Source organism: Colius striatus, chromosome 1 (assembly GCF_028858725.1).
Source record: "Colius striatus isolate bColStr4 chromosome 1, bColStr4.1.hap1, whole genome shotgun sequence".
Taxonomy (NCBI): Eukaryota; Metazoa; Chordata; class Aves; order Coliiformes; family Coliidae; genus Colius; species Colius striatus.
The window spans coordinates 174,759,776-174,786,551 of NC_084759.1; the positions used below are offsets into that span (position 1 = coordinate 174,759,776).

A 26,776-nucleotide genomic window follows, 5' to 3' on the forward strand; every position below is an offset into this window, starting at 1 on the left:
CTCCCAGGTCTCTGCCACTGCTTTGCATTGCCATCCTTTCACAGATTCTCGGCAGCACTGAGGATTTCACCCGATGCAGACCCTTACTCTGTTGGGATTTTTGTATTATTCATACTATGCACAGGCAAAATGAATGTCATGTAGCTATTAGCACAGATTGCTTTGACACAATGTATTGCATATTTCATTAGATACCCTTTGGGCAACTTAGGAAGTATCATCTGAAAACCATGTGGATAGTCTTGACTTTTCCAGCATTACTGTACACATAACTTTTCAACGCATACCACAAACAGAAATGACTCCACTGAGCATGTGCTACAGATAGTTTTACAGTATTTCACAAGGTTTGTTTATATATGTAGGAAAAAAATGGCACGAAACGAGCCCCTCCCATCCTATAAAGGTCTCTTATTTGCTAAAACATGAGCAAAGAAAAAACACAGCTACATCTTCTTTTTCCTAAACATAAAACTAATCCAATTTTAAAAGAACTTGTTTGCAGACTAAGAATTGGTAGGCTATGTTACAGTGAATAGCGAATCCACAGTATAGTCTCAGCTGCAAACTAACATTTAGAAGTGCACAGCAGATAGTTCTTCTACTACAAAAAACCCGTTACCTTCCTGCATAACGCATGGAACACTCTAGTTCATGTCTACCTGTATAATTGAAGACTCAATTTTTACAACACCCAACTAACAACTAGGTTATAGTTTCTTTTACAACCTCCTTACAATAAGATATCTTAGTTCTACTTATCTACTTTTGCATTGTTTTGAAAGTGTCAAGCATCATCCTCTAAACGATTATAAGGTTTTCACAAGGTCTTCACCAATCCTCTACGAAAAAAATTCAGAAACCTGGGTTTTGGGGTGTCTTTTTTAAATCTTAGCAATCCTTAGTCTCTGGAATTGTCTGGCGTTATCTTGCAAATATATAAAGTAGAAACAGGATCTCCAGTTTAAAAATAAACAAACAAACAAAACAAAATCATTTCCTTCTTAACTATCCTAAAGGCTCAAACTTTGTAAAGAAGCTTACAATGAGTAGATGCACACAAAAGAACAAAACAATAAATGGAAGGTGAAAAGATGAGGGTGACTGGGGAATAAGGAGGATGAAAAGAAAGAAAGAGAATGAAAAAACAACACAAGAACACTAAAAAAAAAAGAGAAAGAAAAGCAAGACAATGAAAACAAATGAATCGTTGAAACTATGGTGGGAGGAACTGACGAATATTAACTTTTATTATTCTGATTACAAAATACATTTCAAAATTGGATGAAACACATTGTATGTATGTTTTGCCAAGGACATTCTTGGCAATTACAAAGTCAGGAAAATTATAATTCAATCAGTGAGGCATTACTTAAAACCACTTGAAAAAAGCAGACTGTTTGAACCATCAAACAGGCTGTATGGGTAAAGATTTTAAAGACTCAGTATTCTGGAGCAGTGCAGATTGCACTCGCATGTTGTACAGTGAAGCTTCCAAAAATGGGGTCATTAGTTAAATACCAATTTTTCTTCTCATAAATGAGCAACAGAGCCTCACCATCTTTTTTCCATATAAAATGAGGGCAGTTCTAGTTTGAAAAATTCAAGCATTTGTACAGTAAAATTTTTATGTGAAAACTGAGGTTTACTTTTTAAAAAGCTGTACTGTTCACGGCAACCACATCACATCTATGAAGATGGCTTCTGTATTTATCTGATGCATGTGAGACACTTCACTTTGCACCATATCTGGGTGCTTGCCTTGAAAAGGATGCTGCCATCAGTGCCTGCAACAGCTACAGTCCTAAAAATGCAAGGGCTGTGTCATCACCTTTTTTTTGCTATAGCAAAACTCACAATAAAAAGGTCACCTTGACCTCTCTGATGTAATTTCACAGAACTGCTAACATCTGAAGAATGGGATTGACTGAAAATGCACTCACTGTTCCCATTCGACGAGGTGTATGACCTGGCTTCCCCGTGGTAACGCGTATTTACATATCACTGCGACTGCACTTTGAAGTGGATCTGTACAGTCCTTTCGCGTAACCCACCAGGCTGCTGCAGCCTTCTCAAACTGCCTGTTTACTGCGCTCTGATTTTCAGAGAGCCGAACGTGCCGCCCACCGGCATGCCCGAGGTAACTTGGCAACAAACAGCTCACGGCCACAACCCCCACCCGAAGCTGCACTCTTGCCTCGTCTGCAGGCGGGGGAAACCCAGCCCACCGGCAGCAGGTTAGGACGGGAGCGGATTCAGCCCTGGAACGTCCGGAGCTGAGCTCTGGGACGATTTCAAGCCCAGCTACGGGGTGCCAGCCGGCCGCCCCCGCCCTGCCACAGGACACGGAGCCAGGGCTTGAACCGGCAGCGCGCATCAGAGCGCCCGGACAGGCCAGAGCAGCGCGGGAGAAACCCAGCGGCATCCCACCGGCCTGAGGGCACACGCGCCCCCACGGACGTACACATAGAGGCAGAACTCCTGCGGAAGCAGGTGCGGAGTCGCAGCCGCCGCTGCATCCCCTCCCCGCCCCGGGGCTGCGCGGGAAGGCGCGGCCGCCCCGCCCCGCACACGCCGGCCTAGGCTGCGGAGGGGGGGTGCGGGGGAGCGATGACGTCACGTGCCGGATGGGGGCGGGGGGAGAACTGCAGTGATGGAAAATTTTCGGCTCCGCATCTTCTGCGCGTGCCCTGGCGGGGCCCGTCCCACCCGCCCCCCGCCCCATTCCCGACGGCGGGGGCGCTCCAGAACGTTCTGCGGCGCTAAGGGTAGGCTGTCGCAGCCTTCCGCCGCCCGGTATCTTGCCGCCCGCCCTGGCAGGCGCCCGGAGACCCGCAAAGGCGCGGGGAGCACCACGAGGCCTCCCGCCCTGTCTCAGCTCGGGGACACCGCATGCGTGTGCATCCCTCCCCCGAGCAATGCCCAGGGGCCGCGTGGGGCCAGCAGCGCCGATGGCGGGGTAGGGGCTTGCTGCTCCTCGAGGGTGCGAGCCACCGCCATGTCCCTGCAGGCACCGCGACCCCGGGACAGGCGTTTGCTGCCTGACTCGAGCTGACTTTGAACCTGCAGCCCCTGTGTGTGTTTATATGTGTGAGGGCAAACAGTAAAGCCCTGGTGCCCCATCACACGAGAGATCGAGCAGCAAAGACCCCAAAAGTTGCGCGAGTTATCCCCTGGGGAAAATGAAGCAGGATTCTGTTCCCCCTTCCCCCTCATCAAGTGGGGTTTATTCGGCATGGCATCACTAGGGGGAGGCCGTAGTTCTGAATCGCGTCCCGGAAGAAGCGCCCGGGGGAGTAGGGGGCAGCTTGGCAACTGACCCCGGGGCTTGGGCTCACAAGTGTATCACCGATTGCTTTCACGTTAAAAATAGCAAGTGAATGCAGCGAGTAGCTATGGGCCAGTGCCAGCTCGGCCCCCATCACGCACCAAGCTCTGGGGAAACGCCGGATCTCGAGTCCATGGGCGCCGGCTAAGGCAGGCACCGAGTGGAAACGGGGAGGCAGCCTCCTCGTCGAGTGCTGCAGTCGCGCTGCAGATGCCGCTCGGGACAGCTGAAAGTAGCTCTCGGACAGGACGCTCTTGACAACTGCCGCAGCGTCTCCTCTCCGCTTCGAAACGCACTGCCCGTCGCGTAAACACGGGAAAGCTGCTCAGCGCCACGACCGCTGTCATGTGCGGGCGACCCCGGTCCCGAACGCCCCCCCACCCCATGGGCACATGCCGGTGACCGTCCCGCTGTAGCCACCGCTGCCCCCCCGCAGCCCGTCCGGGCGGCGGCGGGGGGTCAGTCGGGCGGGAGGAGGGCGGCGCGGCGGCGGGCGGGCGCCGCGCCCCTCCGCGATGACGCGCCCGCATTCCTGCCTGAAGAGCGGCGGCGCCCCGAGGGGGCCGTCAGACCGACAGCGAAGCGTCGCCGCGCTGCGAGCGCCTCCGACAGAGCAGCGCGGACACCATACTCTTTATACCGGTGGCTACTTTCCAGTGATTTTTTTTGCTACCTCTGTATATTTAGGGTTCTGATTTCGCTGACGGTTTATTGTTGAGGGTTTTCTTTTCGCGTTGCGAGAAGCAGCAGCGGAGAAAGGAGCATCTCCTTATCCCGAGGCTTCGGCACGAAACCTCGCTTTCAAGCTTTTGAGGAGAAGGTACGGCGCGGCGGCGGGTGCCGGCTGTTATGCGGCCGCCAGGAGGAACGGGGCGAGTTTTCGGGGGCGACGCGCCGGTGCTCGGCGCCTTTGTCTGGCGGGAGCCCCTGCCCGGCTCTGCTCGCAGGCGCGGTGGCTGTTAGCTGCATCCCGGAACGGTGGGAAAAAACCCACAAGCGACTGCGGCGCGGTGCTGTCCCGCGACCGATCTGCGTTTATCCATAGAAAACGCCGGGATGCCCGGTGTCGCCGGTGGGGAGAGAGGGAGGGAAGTAAACACAGAGGTGGTCGCCGGGCGGGAGGCTCCGGCGGCCGATGTGACAATCGCGCATCGGTGTTGCATCAGTCTCTGCCCCGTTGTCGGGGGTGGGGCAGCGCGGCGCGGCGGTGCCCGCCAGCCGGTACCCCGCCGCGGGGCTCACCTTTGTCCGCCCGCGCAGCCCCCGCCCCGCGCGCCCCCCGCCCCGCGCGCGCGCTGGTACTTTTCCACTCGGCGGCAGCGGGCGGGGGCCGCCGAGCCGCGGGCGCGCGCTGGCCACGTGACGGGCGGCGCGGCGCCCGCTGCGGCAACTGACGTCGCCTCCCACCTCCGCAGGCGCGGCGAGAGCCCCCGCCGCCAAGGACAAAAGAGCGGCCGCCGAGCCCCGCTACCGACCCCGGCACCGTCGCCATGAGCAGCGCCGAGATGGGCAAGTTCAACATCTCCCCCGACGAGGACAGCAGCAGCTACAGCTCCAACAGCAACGACTTCAGCTACCCCTACCCCACCAAGCCGGCCGCCATCAAGAGGTGAGGGGGCTCCCCCGCCTCGCGGCGATCCCCATCCGACCCGCCTCCGCGTCTCATCGCGTCGCGGGGTGCCCGGTGCTGGCGGGCGTTAGGGAGCCTCGAAAGCGGCTTGCAGACGTGAAGGCTTCGTGTACACGAAGGCGCAGGATGGTGGGGAGGGGGCGGAGGTGTCTTCTTTTGGGGTCACTCGATTTCCTTTCGCGGCTGTCTGGAGTGGATTGGAAACGCCGAATGTAGGTAGCCTGCTCTGGCAGGGGGGTTGGACTAGATGATGTTTCGAGGTCTCTTCCAACCCTTAAGATTCTGTGCATCTGTGATGGGAACCGAATATGCGAGCTGCCGGTGAAAGCCACTAACGATGCAATGTTGTTTACAGCCACTATGCGGATATCGATCCAGAAAATCAAAATTTCTTGCTCGACTCCAACGTCGGAAAGAAGAAATATGAAACTCAGTATGTAAGTACATGGCAATGACATTTCAAAAAACAAACTAAATAAATTGCGCTCTTTTTACCAAATTCAAGTTTGTTTTCATTCTGAAATAAGTAATAAATTTGTAGTAATTATTACCTATCTCCCTTTTCTCAGCATCCGGGTACTACTTCCTTTGGAATGTCAGTATTTAATCTGAGCAATGCTATTGTGGGTAGTGGCATCCTTGGTCTTTCTTTTGCCATGGCTAACACTGGAATCGCTCTTTTTATGTAAGTATATTTTGGTTCCTCAAAAAAAAAACCCCAAAACATCTTTCTGCTGTGCAATTAATAGTGGGGAAAATGCTTGATGTAAGAATATGACCTTCACAAAATACCCAGTCATTGCTGTAGGTGCAATGACATTTTAGGATTTATGTCTTGTTTTAAGTTACAAGATTGTGATACATTCAGAAGGACCTTTGAATATTAAACTGATTGATTGCAAGTTCTGCAGCCAGCCAAACATTTAGTTGTAGTTTCTTCATGAATAGGTGATAGATTTCCCTTGAAAAATCCATTATCCAAGTGAAAAAGAGAGGTGATGCGGGCTGATGTCTTTATTAGCTTTTTTCCATCAGAATTCACTGATGAAAATTAAAAACAACAGAAACTTTTTGGTTAGTGGAAATTATAATTGCACATGTAGTACAGGGTGAGGTTGCAGAGAGGTAGAAGAAAAATGTGAGGGGAAGAGGATTATTTTGTCTCTTCTAAGCCTGGCTGGTTTGATTTTTAAAAATTTCTGTGTCCCAGTCCTACCAATCAGGGACATGGTCTCGTTTTCCCTCAGCTAACTCTACTTGTGCCTGAGGAGGTGCAAAGTACCTACACCAATAAAGAAATACTTTTTATTGCTATGCTTTTGCTTAATTCACAGAACTGGTTTCACCTATACCTATAAAAATTGGTGGATCCCTACAAGGGAGGGGTTTGGAATAACAGCCAGCACGTCTTTATTGGTGATGTCTATATTGACAAAAGCTTTCAGCTATAAAGAGTTCTGTTTAGATGAGGGGGGTGGAGCTCAGTGGAGGGAATACTTGCAAAGATCTAAATGGTGGGTGTCAGGAGATTGGGCCATCTCTTCTTTTTTTCTGTTGTATCTAGTGACAGGACAAGGGGAAAGAAGCTGGAACACAGAAAGTTCCATTTAAATATAAGGAAAAACTATTTTACTGTGAGGGTGATGGAGCAGTGGCACAGGCTGCCCAGGGAGGGTGTGGAGCCTCCTTCCTTGGAGATCTTCAAAACCAACTTGGACACGTTCCTATGCAACCTGATCTACGTGGACTTGCTTCTGCAGGGGGTTGGACTAGGTGATCTTTAAAGGTCCCTTCCAATCCCTGCCATTGTATGATAAGGCAAGACTATAGTAAATGTGATTGAAAGTGGCATGAGAAAACAGTTGCATACAGTGCTTCTCGATATCTTAGGGAAATACTTTTTTCTAATATTAAAGGCAGTTCAGCTCACTCAGCATGTAGTATCAGTGGCTGAGTGCAAGTGGGAATCCATGTGTATGTTGAAAGGAACTTTGTATTGTTATCCTGGAGACAGATACATGAGCTGAACATCCAAGATCAAGTGAGGAGTATTGTTTAATTCAAAATTTGCATTGTTCTTTTGCTAGATTTCCAGAAAGTTGTAGGTCAGATTTACTTCCAGATATTTCACAGTGTATTGGGTGGCATTCAAGTTTCCTGGGGAAATTTACCTATGTGTAAAGTTTTGATCTAAAGGATTTTATTTTAAATATATTGATGTGTTATTTTTTTACTAAGACTTTTAGTTACTTAGATCATGCTAAACTGAGTGAACAACTTAGCAGCATGAATTAAGAAAAGATAGATGCTTCATCTCTTTCGTGCTCTAACAACGTTCTGCAGCACGTAAAAGATAATTGGCATAATTCATGTTAGAATATCTCTGAGGAGAAAAAAATGTTAGATATTTGAACAAATTTGCATATAACTGGGGACTCTTCTGAAGAAAAAATGGTTCAAAGCTGTCAGTTTAACAGTTGAGTGCTGAGGTGGTTTATTTACCTTTCATCTCTAGATACTGCATTCAAATCTATTTGGATTAGTACCAGTTCAGAGGTAGCCTACCTTAATACCTTTCAAAACTAAGCGCAGTTTGCATAGTTCCACAGCAGGAAAACAGTCAGTCACTGATGATACTGAGGATTTATGGTGACACCGAGGGCATTACAGACATCCTTTCATAAGTAGGTTATGGATTCAGATCCAGATGCATTTGATTAAGGCAGTAAATTCTTTTAAGACTGTAGTTGCTTGTGTCAGTGCTGTGACTTGTCACTTTTGTCGGCACTAAAACGATAACGGTCTGCAAGCCAGAAATGAGCTTCAAGACAAGTTTACTGACTGATCTTGTCAACATTGCGGGTAGCTGTTTGAGGTTAGGACTGAGAGGTTCAGGATCTGTGCTGTTTTAATAAAATGTAACCCTTGCACATCTCACTATGCTGTTTCCAGTCAACGGCAGAATGAAGTTCTGATTAATCTCTACCTGTCAGAAACACAGAGGTTTCTTTGTGTCCATGTGTTGATACTGAATTGTTACAGTAACACAGGTTCCCTGGGTTCCTTGTACAGACCTGTGAAGCTTTTCTCAGATACTCTTGTTTCCAGTTCTTTATGCTGTGTTTACTAATGTAACCAAGGTTAGGAATGGCACAAAAGGAAACATATTAAGAGTACTCTGGGAACTCTAAATGGAGCTTTCAATTTTTGAGCAGATATGCTGATTTTTAGGTTTCCTATAAAGCAGAATGGTTGTATTGGTATAAGAAAGGGCAGGGTTTGGGTTTTTTTTGAATGTGTTGTAATTTTCCACTGTGTACTTCCGCAGCTGAGAAGTCCCCCCTAGTGTGCCACTCAAGAAAGTGCATTTGTTGTGGGAGGGATTTGTTGTTGAGAGATATGAATTTCAGATGTTGCAAGTGTGCTTCTGGCAATAAGCTATCATGCATGTAAAAGCTGTCAGGAGGATGAAAAACCACTAGCAATTCCCATGTAAGCACACATGAGGAGTAGCTTTTCAGGAAAAAATGGGGTTTTTTTAATGACAATAAGTATGTCATTCTCTTTGAAGACACAGCTTTCAATACTTCTCCATTTTCAATCAGCTCCTTAAGACATACACAGTTTCATCTTTCCATTAAAAAACAAGACATAACACAGGTCTAAGATGAAGAGATGACTTAAGACCAAGAGATAATTTTTGCTTTAGCTGCAGTTAGTCACATGTGGATATTCAATGGACTCATGATGCACTGTTGAACAAGAATGGGAGGGCAGGAGAAATACAGTTTCTTATAATGATACAAAACTATTTCCACTGATACTTTGTTATTTATATCAAATACCAATTATAACAGCCTGTCACTTGCTGCTCCTTAGGGCACTTCAGGCTAAGTGGAAGTGTTGTTTATTCCTACGCTGGAATTTCTCTGTATGCCTTTTAGTATTGGTATAAAAGGCATTTTAGTATAAATCATTTCTAAACTAGGCATCATTTGGATTTTCAGAATGATTTTACCTGGTCTTAGAATCTACATATTTTCCCGGATAGCATGTTAATTAAGATGATTAATTGTTATGTTTGATCTGCTTTTATTAAATAAAATTACAATAAGTCATTTATGACTATTAAAAATTTGCATGTTTTTTTCCTCCACAGGATTCTCCTGACATTTGTCTCAATATTTTCTTTGTATTCAGTGCATCTCCTTTTGAAGACTGCCAATGAAGGAGGTATGGCAAATTAGTATTTTGCAAACATAATAAAGCACTTTTTTATCTGTGAAACACACCCATCCAATGGATTATTTTGTTTTCTTTCAGGATCTTTATTGTATGAACAGCTGGGAATGAAGGCATTTGGTATGGCTGGAAAACTCGCTGCTTCTGGATCAATTACAATGCAGAACATTGGAGGTGAGGACAAGATCTTAAAGTGTCTGTACTGTCAATAGTAATTGTTCCCTACTTATTCTTGGAGACTTTTTTTTTTTTCACACAACATGTGTTCATTAACTGCTTGTGTTCAAGTGAAGTTATGAAACATGTTATGTGATTCTTGCATCTTGTGGCATATTCTATATTTGTAATGATCTATGATGTTATTCACCTACAGCTATGTCAAGCTACCTCTTCATAGTGAAATATGAGTTACCATTGGTCATCAAGACATTTATGAACATCGAAGAGACCACAGGGTAGGTGTTAGAACTCCTCATCAGAGAAACTATTAGGAGAAACAAATACGGAGACTGTACATATATTTATATGAAGACCACGTTCGGTACACCATAGGGTAGCTTCTTACTCAGACAGAAATACAGTAAGTTTGCCCTTCCCCTGAGTGCTCCACTTCATTTAGATCCAGCCTGTCCTGGGAAAAAGGTAGAAAAATTCAGGTATCGCATCATATTACAGAAAACTGTTCTTTAAAGAACATCAGGTAAGTGTTAACGTATGTACCAGTTAGTACATACTCTTCGATGAGGAAAGGTAAATGTGGTTATAGTTTGGTTTTTGGTTTGGTCTTGTGTTTTTGGGTTGGTTTTTTATTGTTTTTCCTATTACATTCCAACTGGTTTGGACTGATTATTTTGATTTTTCTAGTGTTAGTATTATGGGAAGTGATGAAGTATAAGTTATGCAATGAATGTCTTAAGGAACAGGTCCCAAAAAGACATAGGGACTAAACATTGAACTAAAATAGAGTTTATATGCCCAAGATTAAACTGATGGATTCATTGCTTATCTAGCCCTGGAGACATCTTGACTCCATAGTGGCTTTCCTTCTTGGCTTTAAAAGTGGGTGCCTTGGGTAGGGTATGTTTTGTCTAATCTTGATGTATAAAAGTTAGATTTTGAGCTCACTATTAATCTGGGCTTCGTGTAATCAGTGGAGAAAGGTGATCCTCCATAGTGGTCAGTTCAGTGCACCTGGCTTAGACACCTGTTTGGGGCATCTCTAAAGAACAATTTATCATATCACTCTATACTGAGACGGTGTGTAAAAACATATCTAAAACAAGATGCCTGACTTCAGATGGATAGAGTTAAGTGCTATAAATCTCACTCTTCAGAGTTGTACTTCTGTGCCTTGTCCTGAAGTGTCCCAGTCTTGAGAGGGCTGAGCAGCTCAAGACTCCAACTTACACCTAAGCCTGAGTTCAGAAGGTAGGCATTTTTCTGCCTGTGTTCCCCAAGGGGTTCAAGCCATTTGGTGGTGTTCATACAGCTTGCTGATAGATATTGTCATGACAACAGTGCTAGCCATCTTGTTTTTTCTTTTTTTTTTTTAATGTACTCAAAGAATGCACCCGCCCATTTACTTAGTAGTATAATGTTTACAAGTTCTTTGCTGGGAAGGTTGGTTTCCCTCCTTTGTCTGAATTCAAGTCCTTATTTTCCACTGGAGCAGCCAATATTTATGAGGGGGTTTGGAGACAGACGCTTTAATCTATCCTGTCTTCAGAGAAAAATTCAAAATCGATTGCAGCTCATGAAAGAAAGTGAGAGGCTTTGAGTCTCACTGGATACAGCTGCTGCTCTGCAAATCTGGCAGACAAAATCACAAAGTTGAGATTTGTATCTGAAGTGTTTTCATGTTGGCTGGTATTAGGTAGCTGTACACTGATTTAAAGTAAATCTTTTCTCGGTGCTCTGGCAATTGTGGACCCCGTTTAACTGACTCTCTCCATGCATTGCTTAGGGGAGTCTGGGTGGCTACCATTGGCATGGATTCCACTCTGGCAGCCTGATGCCTAAAATGTAAGCACTTACCTGTTTAAATGTCCCAATTAATGCTTACTGTAGAAGATTTTCTGGAATTCTGAATCAATATGACAAATACCAGCTCTGTTATTAAAATTAACTTCTCAATTTCTTAAATGTTCGGCTGTATTTTGAAGATGTGCAATCTTATTCTTTACTCTTTATCACAGAAAAACTTTATAAAGTCCTTGGTCCGAAAGTCCTGATGGCCTCCATGTGGGCCATGCACAATAACAGTACACGTTCTTATGACTGTATCAAGTGCAAGGAATCTGCTGTGATTTCATTTAAATTTATTACAAGATTACTACCTATTTTTTTAAAAAGGCAACAAAAAGCTTCATGACATGAGTGTCGTATGCATTGGAACTTTCTAAAATACTTCTTTTACATTTATTTTTCCCAGATGCATCTGGGATAAGAGATGACCAAATTGGTTTTGCATTTACTACATAAATCCAGAGCAAGTATGTTAAAGTTATTCCATATTTCCACTACCATATATAGTCTTAAAATTCAGGAATTGAATTTGAATGCACAAATTTCCAATTCGGTCATTAATTTTTTTCTTGTTTACCTAAATAGTATAAAGTCCATTTTTAAATAAATACTGTTAGAATATCCCATAAGAGGATATAAAGTGTTAATATTTGGGAATAAGTGCTTAATGTTACTTTAATTGCTTAAGTCCTGTAGGATGATCCTGATCCTGTAAGACAGATGACTATTTAGTCATGGCAGGGTCACTGCTTGCTTCAAGATCAGTTTTTATATTCATTATTACATTTACATGTAATGTTAGCATTACACAGATCTACCTTTGGTTTTCTGTGTTTCAAAGAAAGATGTTAATCTTTTATCATTCAAAAATGTTCTGTCAAAAGATTGCTGCTGCTTCTTAAGGAATAAATGGCAAAAATTATATGAAGGAAGGAAACTTCTGAGGTTCTTATAATATTTTCCCTACTGAAAGAGAATAAATGTGCCTCCAAGAGGCTCCTCATGTTTGTTAGAGTTTTCTCAGCCAGTGGGCTTGAGCTACTGCCTTAACTCCAGCCCTCACCTGTTTTTCTATGTTGCCCACAGGGCAACAGAGAATCTTATTCCAACATCATTTTATTTCCTTTAAAAGTGGATCACCACCCTTCTAAGGCCCTGCAATATTCTAATACATCTGGAGAGTTGGGAACCAACATTTAATCAAATTACAATTTTTTCCATAATTGATCTGAGTTGACTTTTTTTTCTGACCAATCACTTACTTTCCTGTCTTCTGACTTCCAGATGCGTATTAATTTTAGAAAAGGACACTAAAGGAAAGGCACAATGCAGGTTTGGGGTGAGATATGAAGGTATTGTAGGGCTTTAGGTCCATATAGCGAGTTAAATGCTAATCCTATGTGACATTGGGTACTACATTTTTTTTAAGAAGCTGTATGTTGCAGAAAATAAGAGTGAAGACTAATGCAAGTGTTGTCATTTTTAAATAGTTTGATTACTTACAAATATAACTTTTTTTTTCTACAGAGAATGGTACCTTAACGGTGACTATTTAGTGCTGCTGGTGTCCGTCATCCTCATTCTTCCCCTGTCCTTACTGAGAAACTTAGGTAAGCAGTAGAGTACGCTCAAAATGAAAATGCATTGAAAGTACTGTGGGGAAATTGATTGGTAACACGTTTTGAGTCTGGAAGTCAGTTAACAGTCATCTCCAAACTTGGGACTAATTAGTGTTCAGGTAATTGCTGTCAGTCTACTTAAAAAAAAAAAAGTTGAGAAAAAGATCAAGACAGGTATCTGAAGTTACAGGTGTGTTTGTGAAAATGGAAGGACTATAGATAATCTAGAGTGACTGTAGAATGAGGCTCAACGGTAACTTTCTGTTTGTGTTCTTCACAAAGTTTGACCTATTTTGGTCAGTAGTGAAATAGCACAATAATGTTTTTAGATAACCTATAACAGTTTGAAAAGAGCTTCTCTGGGCAGTTATATTGTCTTCGCAATGTAAGCAGAAGTCACCTTTTCCATCTTAGATCCCAAGTGGTAGCAGAATATTCATACCAGATGCTTTATGTGAAATGGTTGTAGTTTAGTGATATATGTGGATAATTCAATCAACACCTTACCTTTAGAGGAACCTTGCTAACCGAGACTCCCAACGTGATTTACTTTCTCAAGTTAATGCTGTCTATAAATAAGTGAATCAATAAAAATAGAAGGAAAAAGGCTAAGTTATATCATAGTGCATTCTATTAGAATTAATCCTACAGTCATTCTTTGTATATAATAAACAGTGCATGTAGTTACTGGTTTGAGGTTTTTGCTGTGCATGTGGGGAGTATTTGTAAGTTATAAGGTTTAATATTACAGACTGACTGTATGTACAGACCCTGTGTGTCATTGACATCTCTCAGTTTTGTGGTGAGACTGGTGGAAAATCAATGAATAATTAACTTCTTCTGTGTAACACAAAATGAAAATCTAAAGAGCACTGACAATATATGTCATAATGTTATGACTTGAATCATGTTTCTCTTTATTGTACCTTAGATATTTTTTTTGTATTTCTTGAACAACAGGATATTTGGGCTATACCAGCGGCTTTTCCTTACTCTGTATGGTCTTCTTTCTGATTGTTGTAAGTATAAGCTTGTATACTCCATGAGCATGTTAAACTGCATGTCAAAGTGCAGAAACTGTGTTTAGTTTCCAAGTTTCAAATATTGAATTAGTCAAAGTAACCATTAATACATGGCTTTATTTCTAGGTAATTTGGAAGATGTTCCAGATTTCTTGTCCTATGGACAATGACATCATGAACTTGACAATTAATGCAACACTGGCACCTTTCTTACATGAAAACATAACAAGTGATGATTTGTGCAAGCCAAAATATTTCATCTTCAATTCACAGGTAACTGACTAAAAATTGGGCTCTGTTGAAATCAAACCAAGTGAGACTAAATACATAGCAGATAAATTAGGTCATTTTTTCATCAAGTAGTTGCCCAATTGTAAACTTGGGATGTACTAAGACTTTTCTGTTCCAGTACAGTTAGGCACTGTTTACCTTCTGTAGACTGGGTATTTCCAGACTCAGAGAAATTAGAGGAACTTGAGGTATATGCCTGGGATGACTGGCAATAAATGCATCTGTCATTCTGCAGCACAGCATTTAGTAAGCTTTCTCAAGTAAGTTAGTAAAGCATTTTTAAAAGTAAAAAAAAATTAAAATGAGGTGCAGAACATATGTCTGAACACAAATACATTCAGCTCAGCATGACCATCGCTGAGATTTGAGAGTAAGTTGAAATTTTTTGGGTTTAAGCAAATATGAACTCGTTTTAATTTTTGCCAAAGTTTCAGTTGTAAAGAATAACTAGTCTTTATCAAAAACTAAATGAATGCCTGAAAAATCTACTGATTTTTCTGATGAATTAACTGATGAATTTTTAAAACTAAATTTCTAATGTCAGTTGAGATACTTAAGAAAGATTCTTTCCTTTTTTTAGACTGCCTATGCTGTCCCAATCCTAACGTTTTCTTTCGTCTGCCATCCTGCAATTCTTCCTATCTATGAAGAACTGAAAAGGTAAACATTAGATCTGTGCTTGTGCTTTCACTAAACAAATGAAGGTAGTATAAACCAATATGTTATTATTGCTAACAACGTTTATTTTTCTCTTTCCTATAGCCGAAGCCGTAAAAGAATGATGACTGTGTCCTACGTGTCTTTTTTTGCCATGTTTCTCATGTATTTTTTGGCTGCTCTCTTTGGATACCTGACATTTTATGGTAAATACTACTTTCTCTGCTTTCTTTTAAATTGCTTACATTCTGCAAAACCACAGTATTACTTGAAAGCTAGAACAAGCAAGCATTTACTACAAGTTCTAAATATACGCTGTTTGGGGAGGAGGTTAATATTTCTATAAGTGCACATTGAAAAGAAGATCAGTAGTAGAATTAGGCCCAAGGCACATGATTAAAACTGGATTAGAACAGATTCAGTGCCTCCAGATTATCCCTGTGTAAAATGGAGACGTGCTTACAGGAGCTGATGAAGCTTTTGATTCATATTCTTGTAACTGCAAACTTAGTATTTAGAGCAGAAGTTGTTGGTTGAGAAGTATGTCAACTGCACCAAACTAAAATACTGGTTTCTTTATAGGGAAAGTTGAACCAGAACTGCTTCACACCTACTCCGCTTATCTTGGTGCCGATGTTCTTCTTCTTATTGTGCGTCTTGCTGTGCTTATGGCTGTAACCCTTACTGTCCCTGTAGTTATTTTCCCAGTAAGTAATTTATTGTTTTTAATCTTGCTGCCACTTCTTATTTTCATCACCTGTTGTGCTGCAGTCATTTACTGATTTGGCAACTCCAGTTTATTAATTTATGAGATTTTTTTCACTTAACTGAAAAATACTATCTCCATACTTTTGATTCAAATAAATAAGCAATGTGAGGAGGTGTAACAAATTGCCCCTCTGTAAAGTACTTGCTGTGTATTGTGTTATCAGCTTAGAAAATTCAGTGTGTTTTTGTAAGTGTATTGTGAACATGAGTTCAGGCCACTTAGGTGTATACTGTTGTGCAGGATCCTTAGATGTTATAAAAACCCCTTGGATTTATTTTTACTCACAACAGATGTCTTTTCCTTGGTTTTTTTCTCCATTATTGGCTGTACTTTGAAAATCGAAATCACTGAAAAGAGAAACAGTCCAGAAACCAAGCTGCCTCTCAAGAGCAGGATGTGCATTTTTAAAAACAAAAAACTAACTACTTTTGTATCTTTCAATTTTTATTAAAATCTGAAGCATTTTGGAAAACTTATGTTAAAATATTTTCATAAGGAAGATCTGGACACCGACTTCCACTGTGGAGATTAAACTGTTCTTTTTTTCTCTTTTTCTTTGCTCTCCAAAAGATCCGCAGTTCCATTACCCAGCTGTTGTGGGCAGGGAAGGAGTTTAGATGGTGGCGTCACTGTGCCATTACAGTTGCTCTTCTGGCGTTTACCAACATGCTTGTTATCTTTGTCCCTACTATTCGAGACATCTTTGGATTCATTGGTAAGCATTTCCATGTCTGTTCAAGCAGTCTTTCAAATCTCAGAAAATGCAATTGTGGTCTAATTAAGTATTTATCTATTTACAAATAATTATTTCTGTGCTTTTTCAATACAGGTGCATCTGCGGCTGCTATGCTGATCTTTATACTTCCTTCTGCCTTCTATATCAAATTAGTGAAGAAAGAACCAATGAAGTCAATGCAAAAGATTGGGGTATGTATGGGCAAATATGTAGCACTAATTCAGAGCAAGAACTTTTATTTTCTTCTTCACAATTTAAGAATTTTGAAGTGAAGATGCTCAATGATACTTGGTATTACCTTAAGTACCACATGAGAATTGCATAGGAGGTGGCAATCAAAAGACTCCAACTCCCAATCTCAACAATAGTTGAGTCATTCTATTGGTGATAAGAACCAGATTTCAAAAATTATCCTTAAAAGGTATACTAAAAAAATCATGTCTTCCTTCCAATTTTCTCTCAAGAATTATTTACCTAATTTACCCTACAAAAGTTGACCTGCACGAATCATTTGGGTCATCATTATTGATCTCAGTTTACTGATCTTAGACACACTGAGTTGGAATCTTATTGGTGCAATGGCACAGCCTAACTGGTATTGGCAGCTACAGTAACTTCCCACAGTTGAGGGTGAGGTTTACTATACTGATGCACTTTTCTTATTTGAAAAAGGACCCCAAATATGAGAGAGATTGCTAGTTCCTTACTAGTTACAGTGCTCTTTTTGTCTCTCTTACTTTATCCTCCATGAGCCATGGCATTCATGTTATAAATGGACGTGACGAGGGGTGTAGTAGCAGAATCTGAAATTCTATTTCTATTTCTATTTTTCAGGCTGCACTCTTCCTTCTAAGTGGTATACTTGTGATGACTGGGTGTATGACATTGATTATTCTAGACTGGACCCAGACCCAGAATGTTGCATCTGATGGCCATTAACTGTCTTGGTGTAATCTCTAATACTCCACTTCAAATGCCAGTGTTCACTCAGATACCTACTGAGAATGAAAATGAGCTATTCGGCTTCCTTTAAGATGCAGATTCTTTGTTGATGGTTCTTCTGAATGTAGAATACCCGAACTCTGTCTTTAAGGAACTATTCTGCATGATGGAAGTGGATATTAACATCAAACCAGTGAGTGTCTGGCTGAAGGAAGTGACAACTTTATTCCATTCCAGAGAATGGACAGAACTCTCTGTAGACTTTATCAAGCCATGTTTGGCTTTCGTCATTGTTACCTGGATATTTTGTTATTTTACTTGAATGTGCCTAATGGAACCATTTGATGTGAGAAATAACTCTTTAATTTACAGCAAAGTGTTTAAATAACCAATGAGAGAGAGAAACACTATTATTTTTTTGTACCAAAAATTCTTATGGACCTCAAAAGCACTATTTTGACTTTAAGAAATGTTTTTCTAAAAAGAATGAACGAATAATGTAGAAGAGCTCATAAAAATATTTAATCAGTGTCCTAAATTAAATCTAGTTTGCCTTTCTGTAGAGGCATAATTAAAAGAGATTTTATTTTAAAAAATACTTCTATTGACCAAAACGGAAAGTGAACGAATCCAAGTCAAAATCCTCTAATTATAGATATTTCCTCATGAAATTCTCTTAGTTTGAGGTACAGTGAAAATAATCATGAAAATCATTTGACAGCTTACTTAAGTAACTACAGTTACCTTAGTTCTCAAAACCAGTGTGGAAACCCAAATTTTCAAGCTTTAAAAGAGCCACCCTTTTGAAGGGGTATGATTGAGAAAAACATAGTTAATCTAGGAATCGGAAAGATGGCATTGACATTTCCCTTCTTGAGGTGCTCAGTAGTGCAATTGAGTAAAACAGGGTTTGGAAGTTCTGGTTTGTTTTGGCAGTTTTTTTTGTTTTTCCTCCTGTTACAGATACAAACTGAATGGCACTGGAGCATATGGTGCCATTAGTACAAAACTCCCTCCTTTATTAATAAGGTCCATTGTCAGTTGTAGCAATGTTTGTTGGAGTTGGGTTTTTTTTCTGTCCAATCTACCTTGAAACACTCTGTAGGAAAACAAAAAGGTCCTAATGTAGTTTACTTATTGTATAATACTCAAACTGTACAGTATTTCTCAAACTTCTCATCCATTATTGGATTTTTAATTATTTGACTGTTCTGTTTCTGAGTCAAATTTACATAATAACTGCACCAGTATTTCATGCTTGGTACAAACTCTCTTCGCATACACAACTGGGATTCCTCTTCCAATTTATACTGTATAGTGGTATTAAAGATAACCTCATAGGCTGGATAGTCATCTCATACTTGTTTGCTTCAGAAATAGGTAAGTTTCTTATGAGCCCTAGCTAGCTAGCTAATGAACCAGGTGCTGTATGGTTGTGATTAGCTGTTTTGTTTCTAGTGCATGTTTACTCTTTCGTTCTTATCCCAGGTTGAAGAGAAATAACACGTGTATAACAGCGTACTTGGCTTGTAAGAGGTTCTCAAACACAACAATATTGGGTACAAAAGCCTAGATAGAGATTATTAATGAAATAATCATGGCAACGTGGTCAACTGTCTTCATCTGACATGATGCTTTAAAGATCTAATTTTCAAAGTTCCACACGGTCTTTACATCAGAGGGAACAAGTAAGGGCCTGTAATCTGTTGATTAGACAGTGCCTGAGACTTTATTGCTCTTGTAGAATTAATCAGGAACAAATCTAAATGACAGCCACCGTTTGGCAGATAATGTCAATCTATGCCCAGCCATTTAAAACCTAAGAAAAAAAATTGCAGGTATTTTGTATTGATACTTCTGCATGACTGTAAGTACTGGTCGCTAAGTCTGTAGTGTAAAACTGTAATGAGAAGTTAGATTCCTCTTGTATTGTTTGTATTATTAGTTTGGTGGTACTCAACTGGCAATTAACGATCGTGGAGTCAGCACTGATGACCGCTCCTTAGGTACTTCTCTGCCTCAGGTACTGTACATCCATGGGTAACTGTCCCATGTTACCTGATCTCCGCAGAGGTGCTGAGTTTGTGCCTCAGTACTTTGGCAGCTTTTCTTCATCCTCTCTGCAAACTTAAAAGTGGAAGAGGATTCAAATATTGTCTACCTTTTAGCAATCTGTAGCATGTAAGGGATGAAACGCTTCCCTTGCCAGCATTTAAAAAGTAAGAGAGTGAGAAATAGCCTCCTTTCTCTCAGTTAACTGTCAAAGAAGTTACTGCACAGTCCCTCTCAGCAGCCAGAGAGGAGGGAAGCTTTTGTGATGACACCTCATAATGTATCATATATGTCACTTAATTCTCTGAATGTAGCAATTTCCAGATTTTACATTATGTGTTATATTATTTGGTGACTGGCTGTCCACCTGCAACAGTTGAGTTCCACTTGGCTGGGTTGATTTCCAACATCAGATTATTTTTTTTCTTTTTTTTTTTTTCTTTCTCCCCCCAAACCTGTCTGCTTAAAGTTATACCCACGTTACAAACCACCTAAAAGAGCAGCTTCAGTATTAAACCACTGTTTTGTCACCTCAGTTAGACGTTACTGTCTTCCATGATATTTCAGTCATAAATGTAACATGTTATTTATAAAACATTAATCCATTAAAACTAAACCTATTTTTCAATATTTATGATAGTCTATGTACATAAACTGTATGTGTGTATATACTGTAAGTATAATGTATATAATGTAGGTTTGGAACCCAGGATTTATGTATATATTCCTCTCTCATTACTAATTGTTACATCATTTCAAGTCGTCATTCATGTTGTACATCTGTATAACAACTGTCAAAGGAAAGATTCTTTTACAACAAAACAGAATGCTTGCAAAAATGGAAGAAACGCCTAAGGTGTGTAAGAAAACACTAAGATAGTATTTATTACAAATGTATATGTTGCAATAAAAACAAGAGTCACTTGGGTCCATAAAGAGCATTGTTCAGGTTCACGTATACTTTTCCTCTAAAATTTACCATGGATGATACAATTTCCTGAATGCAGCAACTTACCAACTTTTATGATCTAACGTATTCGTTAGACCACCAAGTTCAGGCATCCTGCGGTACCTCGCGTGTACATATGTAAATACCCACTGTATTGTTAGAGGCCAACACTAGCCACAGTTGTTGGCAGGGAGTGCAACACAGTTTCAATGAAACATTGTATGTTTGTTTTAACTGAAATAAATAAATAGATAACCCTAAGAAATGATGTAGTGGGTTTTTTTTTGGGGGGGGATATTTGAAGGATTTTATTTAAAGATGATACCATTTCATGCATACTCATGGTCACTTTGCGAGGGGGGTGGGGAGAAGAAAAATATAACTCCACAATTTATGACAGTATGAGAATATGCACAGCAAGTCTGGACATTAAAGAAAATAGAGATTAAGTTCTGCAAGGAACCTCTGTTATGTCATTCTTTGTAGAATTCTGGAGACGGAATTCAGTGTATTAGATCTTGTCAAAGTGTAATAAGTGAATGAATCAAGACAAAATCTAAAGCCATATCCCTGCAACTCAACCTCCAGGACAAGAGTAACTACTTCTGTAAAAAAAATTCAAAACTGATGCATCTGTTTCACTTGTCTTTTGGCAAGTGGATACAAGACAAGTGCTGTCTGGTGTTTGTTCTTTAAAAATCTATATCAAGTCATACAAGTCTTTCTTTGTCTTTCCTAAATACTAAGAATTCTGTCAAGAGATGCTGAAGGTATAACTGTGCTTATGTATACAAAAAAACACTTTATGAAAGGAGTACTAAAAGGCATAGCTAATTGCGGTTGCCTTAATTACATGAGAGCCTGGAACTGACCACTGACTAGCTATTCATGCTTTTCCACCATGTTTTCTACATGGTCCAGTGCTAATGTATTTGCTCAAAGTCCAAAGCCTGTTCTGCTGAGGAATGAATGTCCTCATTTCTGTCTAGTTCTCATTTTAATGTAATCTTTGTGAAACAAAAATGATTACTCATTTTCACAATGTTGTGGGCCTGCCAGAAGGTGTTAATCAGTCTGCACATCTGGAGACTTGAAGCGTGGAGAGCTGAAGTGTGAAGAGGCAGCACTGTGAAGCAGCCATGTATTGAATCCACAGTTTAATGTCTTGCACTTGCTTATTTTGATTTTCAGCATTTGCTTAGATGCATCTGGAACATAACTGGACACAATTCTTGAAAAGGGAACCCTAATCAATAATTTACCCACTTGGAAAGAGTGGATCATGGCTGGAAATGCTCCTTCTCATAACTTGCCTACCACCACACAGGAATTTCGTAACAGTAGAGAAGCCTGTTCCCTAAGACAGTGCTTGGCTAGTTCTCCCATGGAATCCTCATGGAGAAACTGGCTACCCAAGGCTTGGAGGAACCTCCTCTTTGTTGGGTGGAAAACTAGCTGCATGGCCAAACATAAAGAGTAGTGGGGAATGGAATTAGGTCCAGTTGACATCTGATCACCGGTAATGTTCTCTGGGGCTCAGTGCTGGGGCCTGTTCTGTTTAACATCTTTATCAATGACCTGGATTAAGGGATTCAGTGCACTCTGTAAGTTAAGTTTACTGATGACACCAAGCTGAGGGGGAGTGTAGTTATGCTTGAGGGCAAGAAGTCTCCTCAGAGGGACCTGGAAAGGCTAGAATGATGGGCCAAGGCCAATTCTAGGAGGTTCAACAAGGCCAAGTGTGGGGTCCTGCACTTTGGTCACAGCAACTTCATGCAACTTAGGGCAGAGTGGTTGGAAACCTGTCCTGCAGAAAAGGACCTGGGGATGTTAATTGACAGCCAGCTGAACATGAGCAAGCAGTGTGCCCAGGTGGCCAAGAAGGCCAATGACATCCTGGCCTGTATCAGAAATAGCGTGGCTAGAAGGACCAGGGAAGTGATTGTCCCCCTCGATTCGGTGAGGTAGCACATTGAATACTCTGTTCACGTCTCACAAGAAGGACACTGATGTGCTGGAGTGTGTCCAGAAATGGGCAACAAAGCTGGTGAAGAGTCTGGAGAACAAGTTTGATGAGGAGTGGCTGAGGAAACTGGGGTTATATGGGCTGGAGAAGAGGAAGCTGATAGGAGACATGACACTCTACAACTACCTGAAAGGAGGTTGCAGTGAGGTGGGAGTCCATCTCTTCTCCCAAGTAACAAGTGATAGGACAAGAGGAAATGGGCTCAATTTGTGCCAGGGGAGATTTTCACTGAGAGGATTGTTAAACACTGGAACAGGCTGCCCAGGAAGGTAGTAGAGTCCCCATCCATAGAGACATTTAAAAGCTGTGTGTCTGATATGCTGAGGGACATGGTTTAGTGGGATTGGACTCGATGATCCTAAAGGTTTTTTCCAATCAAAACAATGCTATGATTCTAAGAACTAAGAATTAAGATCACCTCTCTGCAATCAGGTATTTCCAACAAATAGTATGTGAAGTGCTCTTTTTTCTGTGCTTCTGATGTCTTCTAAATGAATGAAACAGCACGACAATTGAAAAAAAAAACCAGAAATTGTGTTATGTGACAGTGTTTAATATCCTGTGTTTCGAATCTCTTTACCTACCACAAGGCCTTTGCTGCAGAAGAGGGGTAAGTTGTCACTTTGGGTTTATTCACAATGCTGATATTTGGGAATCTCTTGAGGCCTCTGCAGGTGAGAAGTGGTATCTTTCCTTTTTTCTAGTTCCCTTGAAGCTTACCTCTTTTACCTTTTTTGGCCTTGTCAAGCCTCCTCTGGGCCATGGCCATGCCTAGATGCCTCACCCCCTGCTGTTAATGCAGTGACTGGATTGCAGCTGGTCATGCCCTAAGGTCCCTGTGACTTAGCTCAGATGCCTGTTCGTAAGGCAGCATAGCTCCCATTCAGCCTGTGTGCACAGGTTTCCTTTCTAGAGAAACAGAGCAGAGGGTGGCCAATGTATGCCGTTTCAATGCCAGAAGGAGCTGAGATGCTGTGAGGAAGACTCCAGTCCCGTCCTTCCAGGAATATGGATGTACCATCCCATCTCCAGTGCAGATGTGCCCAGCACCCACTTCCTCTACCTTTCTGGTTTCAGACTCTTGAGTATGACAGTCTAAACCTCACCTACTTTCCCATGCATTTCCTTCTGTTGTCTTGCACAGCTGCTTTTGGCTGTCATAAGCTGACCCCTTGTCAACACTGTCACTCTTGCTCTGGCCTCAATCCCAGTTTGCCATCTGCCCAACAACACCACCTCTCCTAGCTCTTCCTGTGAGTCACCTTCCTTCATCTTACTGCCTTCCTGACTACATGCCTGCCCAAATCCAGCTCCCACTCTTCCATGCTCACTTTACCCAGGCACAGCTAGAAACATGGTCCCTTGATTTTTGTAGTCTCTGCCCAGCTGCTTACAGCCTCTACACTAACTACAAGCCTTATTTTCTTGTTTTCTGGCCAGCCCTCCAGTCCCGGCTCTCCAGCAGTCCCACAGGGACTCCTCAGCAAGAGCATGCTTCCACACTCAGTTCAGGCACCTCTTGCCCCTCCAGCCTTTGGCTGAGCATGAAGCCCTACTGTAGAAAATGGGGGGTGGAAACTTTTCCCAGGAAAAAATTATCCATTATTTTACTACGGGAAAATGTCCTCTTTTCCCTGCTTTTATTCTCAAGTGGGCCGAATCATTTAGGCTGATTGTTTTTCCACACAGATGCATGAAACCACCACCCTGCCGAAGTTACTCATAATGGAAAATGTCAGGAGAAACATCTGAAGCTAGATAATGTTTAAAAGAGCTAAATGTGTTCCAGTAAAAGAACAATCAGGTAATCCCAGTAGCAGATGCCATCATCAGCTACACTTCAAGATTTAATTTAAATTACAAACAAGTTCTATTTTTTATTTTATTATTTAGAAATATTAAAGGGGAGGGTGTCCAAAAAGGTTTTCCAACTGCAGAACATAAATTGTTAGGTAATATATGTTGGATAAGTACTAACAATAAGGTAGAAATTCAATATGAGACTTGGAAACGAAGTGTAGCTTCTATAACTCACCTTTTGGTGATCTTTGAAAATCTATTTAACATCACCTCCAAACAGCTCAGATTGCTGCAAAATTAAATGTAGTCAGGCGAGGTGTTGTGGGTATTCCCAAATGCTCAGGAGTTATTGTGTCAGGGTTAACATGGTCAACCACATGTCTACTTTTTGTTAAAATAAATACCAGTTCACAAACAGCCAAAGTTGCTCCTTCCTACCCACTTCGGCAAAATGTTTTAATATGCTGGTAGAAGGTATCTCAGGGCTGGAGTCCAGGTCACTACACAGAATAGAGAGATGGACAGAAAAGTCTCATGCGAGGTGGCCTGGGCCAGTGCTCACCCTGCCTTCAGTATTGTCACCTGGAGATCCCCCACTTGAACTCCTACCCAGGGCTTGTGCGATGAATAACACTGGTGACAGGCAGGTGCTTTCACTGTGGGCAGGACACAGGGAGCATGCCCCAGCACAACAGCCAAGGAAAACAAAACAATGGTCAGAAAGGCCACAGCAAAGCCACAATTTTGTGGAAACATTGAGAGCAGACACAGAAAGCATGAACATTCACTCAATATCCATCAGCAAACAGCAGCAACCAGAAGAGAGACCTTCAGAAGACAGCTTGAAAATAGCCACTGCTAAAATATTTGCTTTTTTGACATGATTAAGGAAGCTTCAGCTGTGAAAATGTTGCTCTGCAAGGATTGTTGGACTGTAAATGAAAATGGCATGAGGGATGTGTTTTTCTGTGGAATAAGTGAGGAAGTTCCTAAGAACACCAGTTACAGGAAACTGAGCTGTCACCAGAAGCTGCTGAAGACTTACCAGAGGCCAATGCAGGTATTTCCTGCAAGCAGCGAGCCTGCTGCATACACCAGAGATCGAGCCAAAATGTCTTGACTGCAGGAAATGATGAAACCTGCACTGACAGGCAGCCCATGGGGCCCTACGTATCCTCCTGCTGTCTGCAGGCTCCAGAGGGACTGCAGACGTCCTGCTTGGCAGGATTTGGGCACTTGCCCTCCTACCGAAGATCAGATGGGTCTCTTGACTTACTGCAGAAATTATGTTTCTGAGCACAAGTAAGGCTCAGATTCTTCAAATCACATTATTAAAACCACTAGGGTCCCAGGAAACATTTTTAATCAAATGAGTCACGTTTGATGTAACATTCATCGTTTGGGATGGCTTTGTGTTTACACACTGGAAACAGAGGAAACAGGGGCTTTTCCAATCTACTCGAATTTACTCTGAAAGGTAATAAAAAGTCAAATGGTAAAGTGAAGCCCACAAGTCCCTCATCTAATAAACCAGACAAGAACCAATATTAATTCCCACACCTACATTACTTTTACTGGTCCTAAAAAGGTCCAGGATTCTCCATATTCTCCTTGCACATCGTCATCCTGAAGCCTGTGCTTAGCTCTTTCTTCTGAAACAACATTCATTTCAGGTATGCCATATTTTTGCATACCTGTCTCCTTCAGATCTTAAACAGTTGGCCTCAACCCCAAATTGATAAAAGGTGGCAAAGTTTCTTTTCCTAGAACACAACACCAAGCTCTGCAGTGAGCTCTTCTAAACGACCAGAGAAAATTCTGGCCATGTCATCAGCTGGGTCACACTAGGGTATGAGCTGTGTTTCAAAACTGAGTCAGTAGTTTAGTGTAAAACAAATGTGTTTGGTTTTTTGCTGCCACAAATTTCCAGCCATCGTGGTAGGTCAAAGGCAGCATTTCACTAGTCCTGCACTTAACAGAGCCAATTTCCATCTTGTGGTAAAATTTCTCAACCCATTTAAACAATCCATATCTTGGATCAACACACTGCTTATCTCAGAGTCCCAGTGGAGAAGTCCTATGACGGTTATTATGTCTGAGTGTGGCTAACAGCTAGAATATCCATCTGTCCTCCCCTGAAAATGTTAGTCTGGCAGGGAACAGCAGTCCTCTTCTGCACTTTCTAGCAGCAATTTGACCAAAACTAAACCTCTGAAGTATTTCCTTTCTTACTTGTGTATGGATAAGTGTAGAAAATAATCAGAATCTGTCTTTGTCATCCAGAAACCCTGGAGAACCACAAAATCCTTCTGAAAAAGGCATCAGCAACTACTTGGAGTAACTTCTTTGATTGCCGCCTTCTTTCTATAAATGCTGAGAAAATTTAAACACATGGAATCTAAAGTACTTTTACAGATGATTTTGTTTCTGTCAGTTCTGCTGTTATCTGAGTCTAGTTGCCAATGAGATTCAGACTTTTCCCTTGCTGAAGCGACTAGACATGTTTTATTCCCTGTCTGTGCACAGTGAGTTATTACACATAGTCCAATAACACAGAGATAAAATGTGGGAGTTCCTCTGCAAAATCTTTCCTGCTTTCATTTCATTCACTCTTCTTCAGATTAATGCATTGTAGCTTCCCCTTCCCCCTCCACCACAGACACCTAAACCCATTCACTTTTCAAACAC

General features: G+C 41.7%; 1 protein-coding gene across 1 annotated transcript; it reads left to right on the forward strand.

Annotated features, from left to right (window-relative positions):
- The first annotated feature begins 3,863 nt into the window (after nt 1–3,863).
- On the forward strand, nt 3,864–20,527 carry SLC38A2 (solute carrier family 38 member 2). The gene is made up of 16 exons (XM_062017023.1): nt 3,864–4,148; nt 4,744–4,937; nt 5,314–5,395; nt 5,528–5,643; nt 9,118–9,191; nt 9,282–9,374; nt 9,574–9,655; nt 12,753–12,835; nt 13,805–13,863; nt 13,993–14,139; nt 14,738–14,817; nt 14,920–15,020; nt 15,397–15,521; nt 16,154–16,298; nt 16,413–16,510; nt 17,154–20,527. The coding sequence occupies exons 2-16, from the start codon at nt 4,819–4,821 to the stop codon at nt 17,256–17,258; spliced, it is 1,509 nt and encodes a 502-aa protein (XP_061873007.1). The 5' UTR covers nt 3,864–4,148; nt 4,744–4,818; the 3' UTR covers nt 17,259–20,527.
- Nucleotides 20,528–26,776: the final 6,249 nt, after the last annotated feature.

Coding starts and splice junctions, on each gene's coding strand:
- SLC38A2 (XM_062017023.1), top strand. CDS start 4,819: ATGAGCAGCGCCGAGATGGGCAAGTTCAACATCTCCCCCGACGAGGAC. Junction 9,375..9,573: donor TACAATGCAGAACATTGGAG/GTGAGGACAAGA, acceptor ATTCACCTACAG/CTATGTCAAGCTACCTCTTC. Junction 12,836..13,804: donor GTCCTTACTGAGAAACTTAG/GTAAGCAGTAGA, acceptor CTTGAACAACAG/GATATTTGGGCTATACCAGC.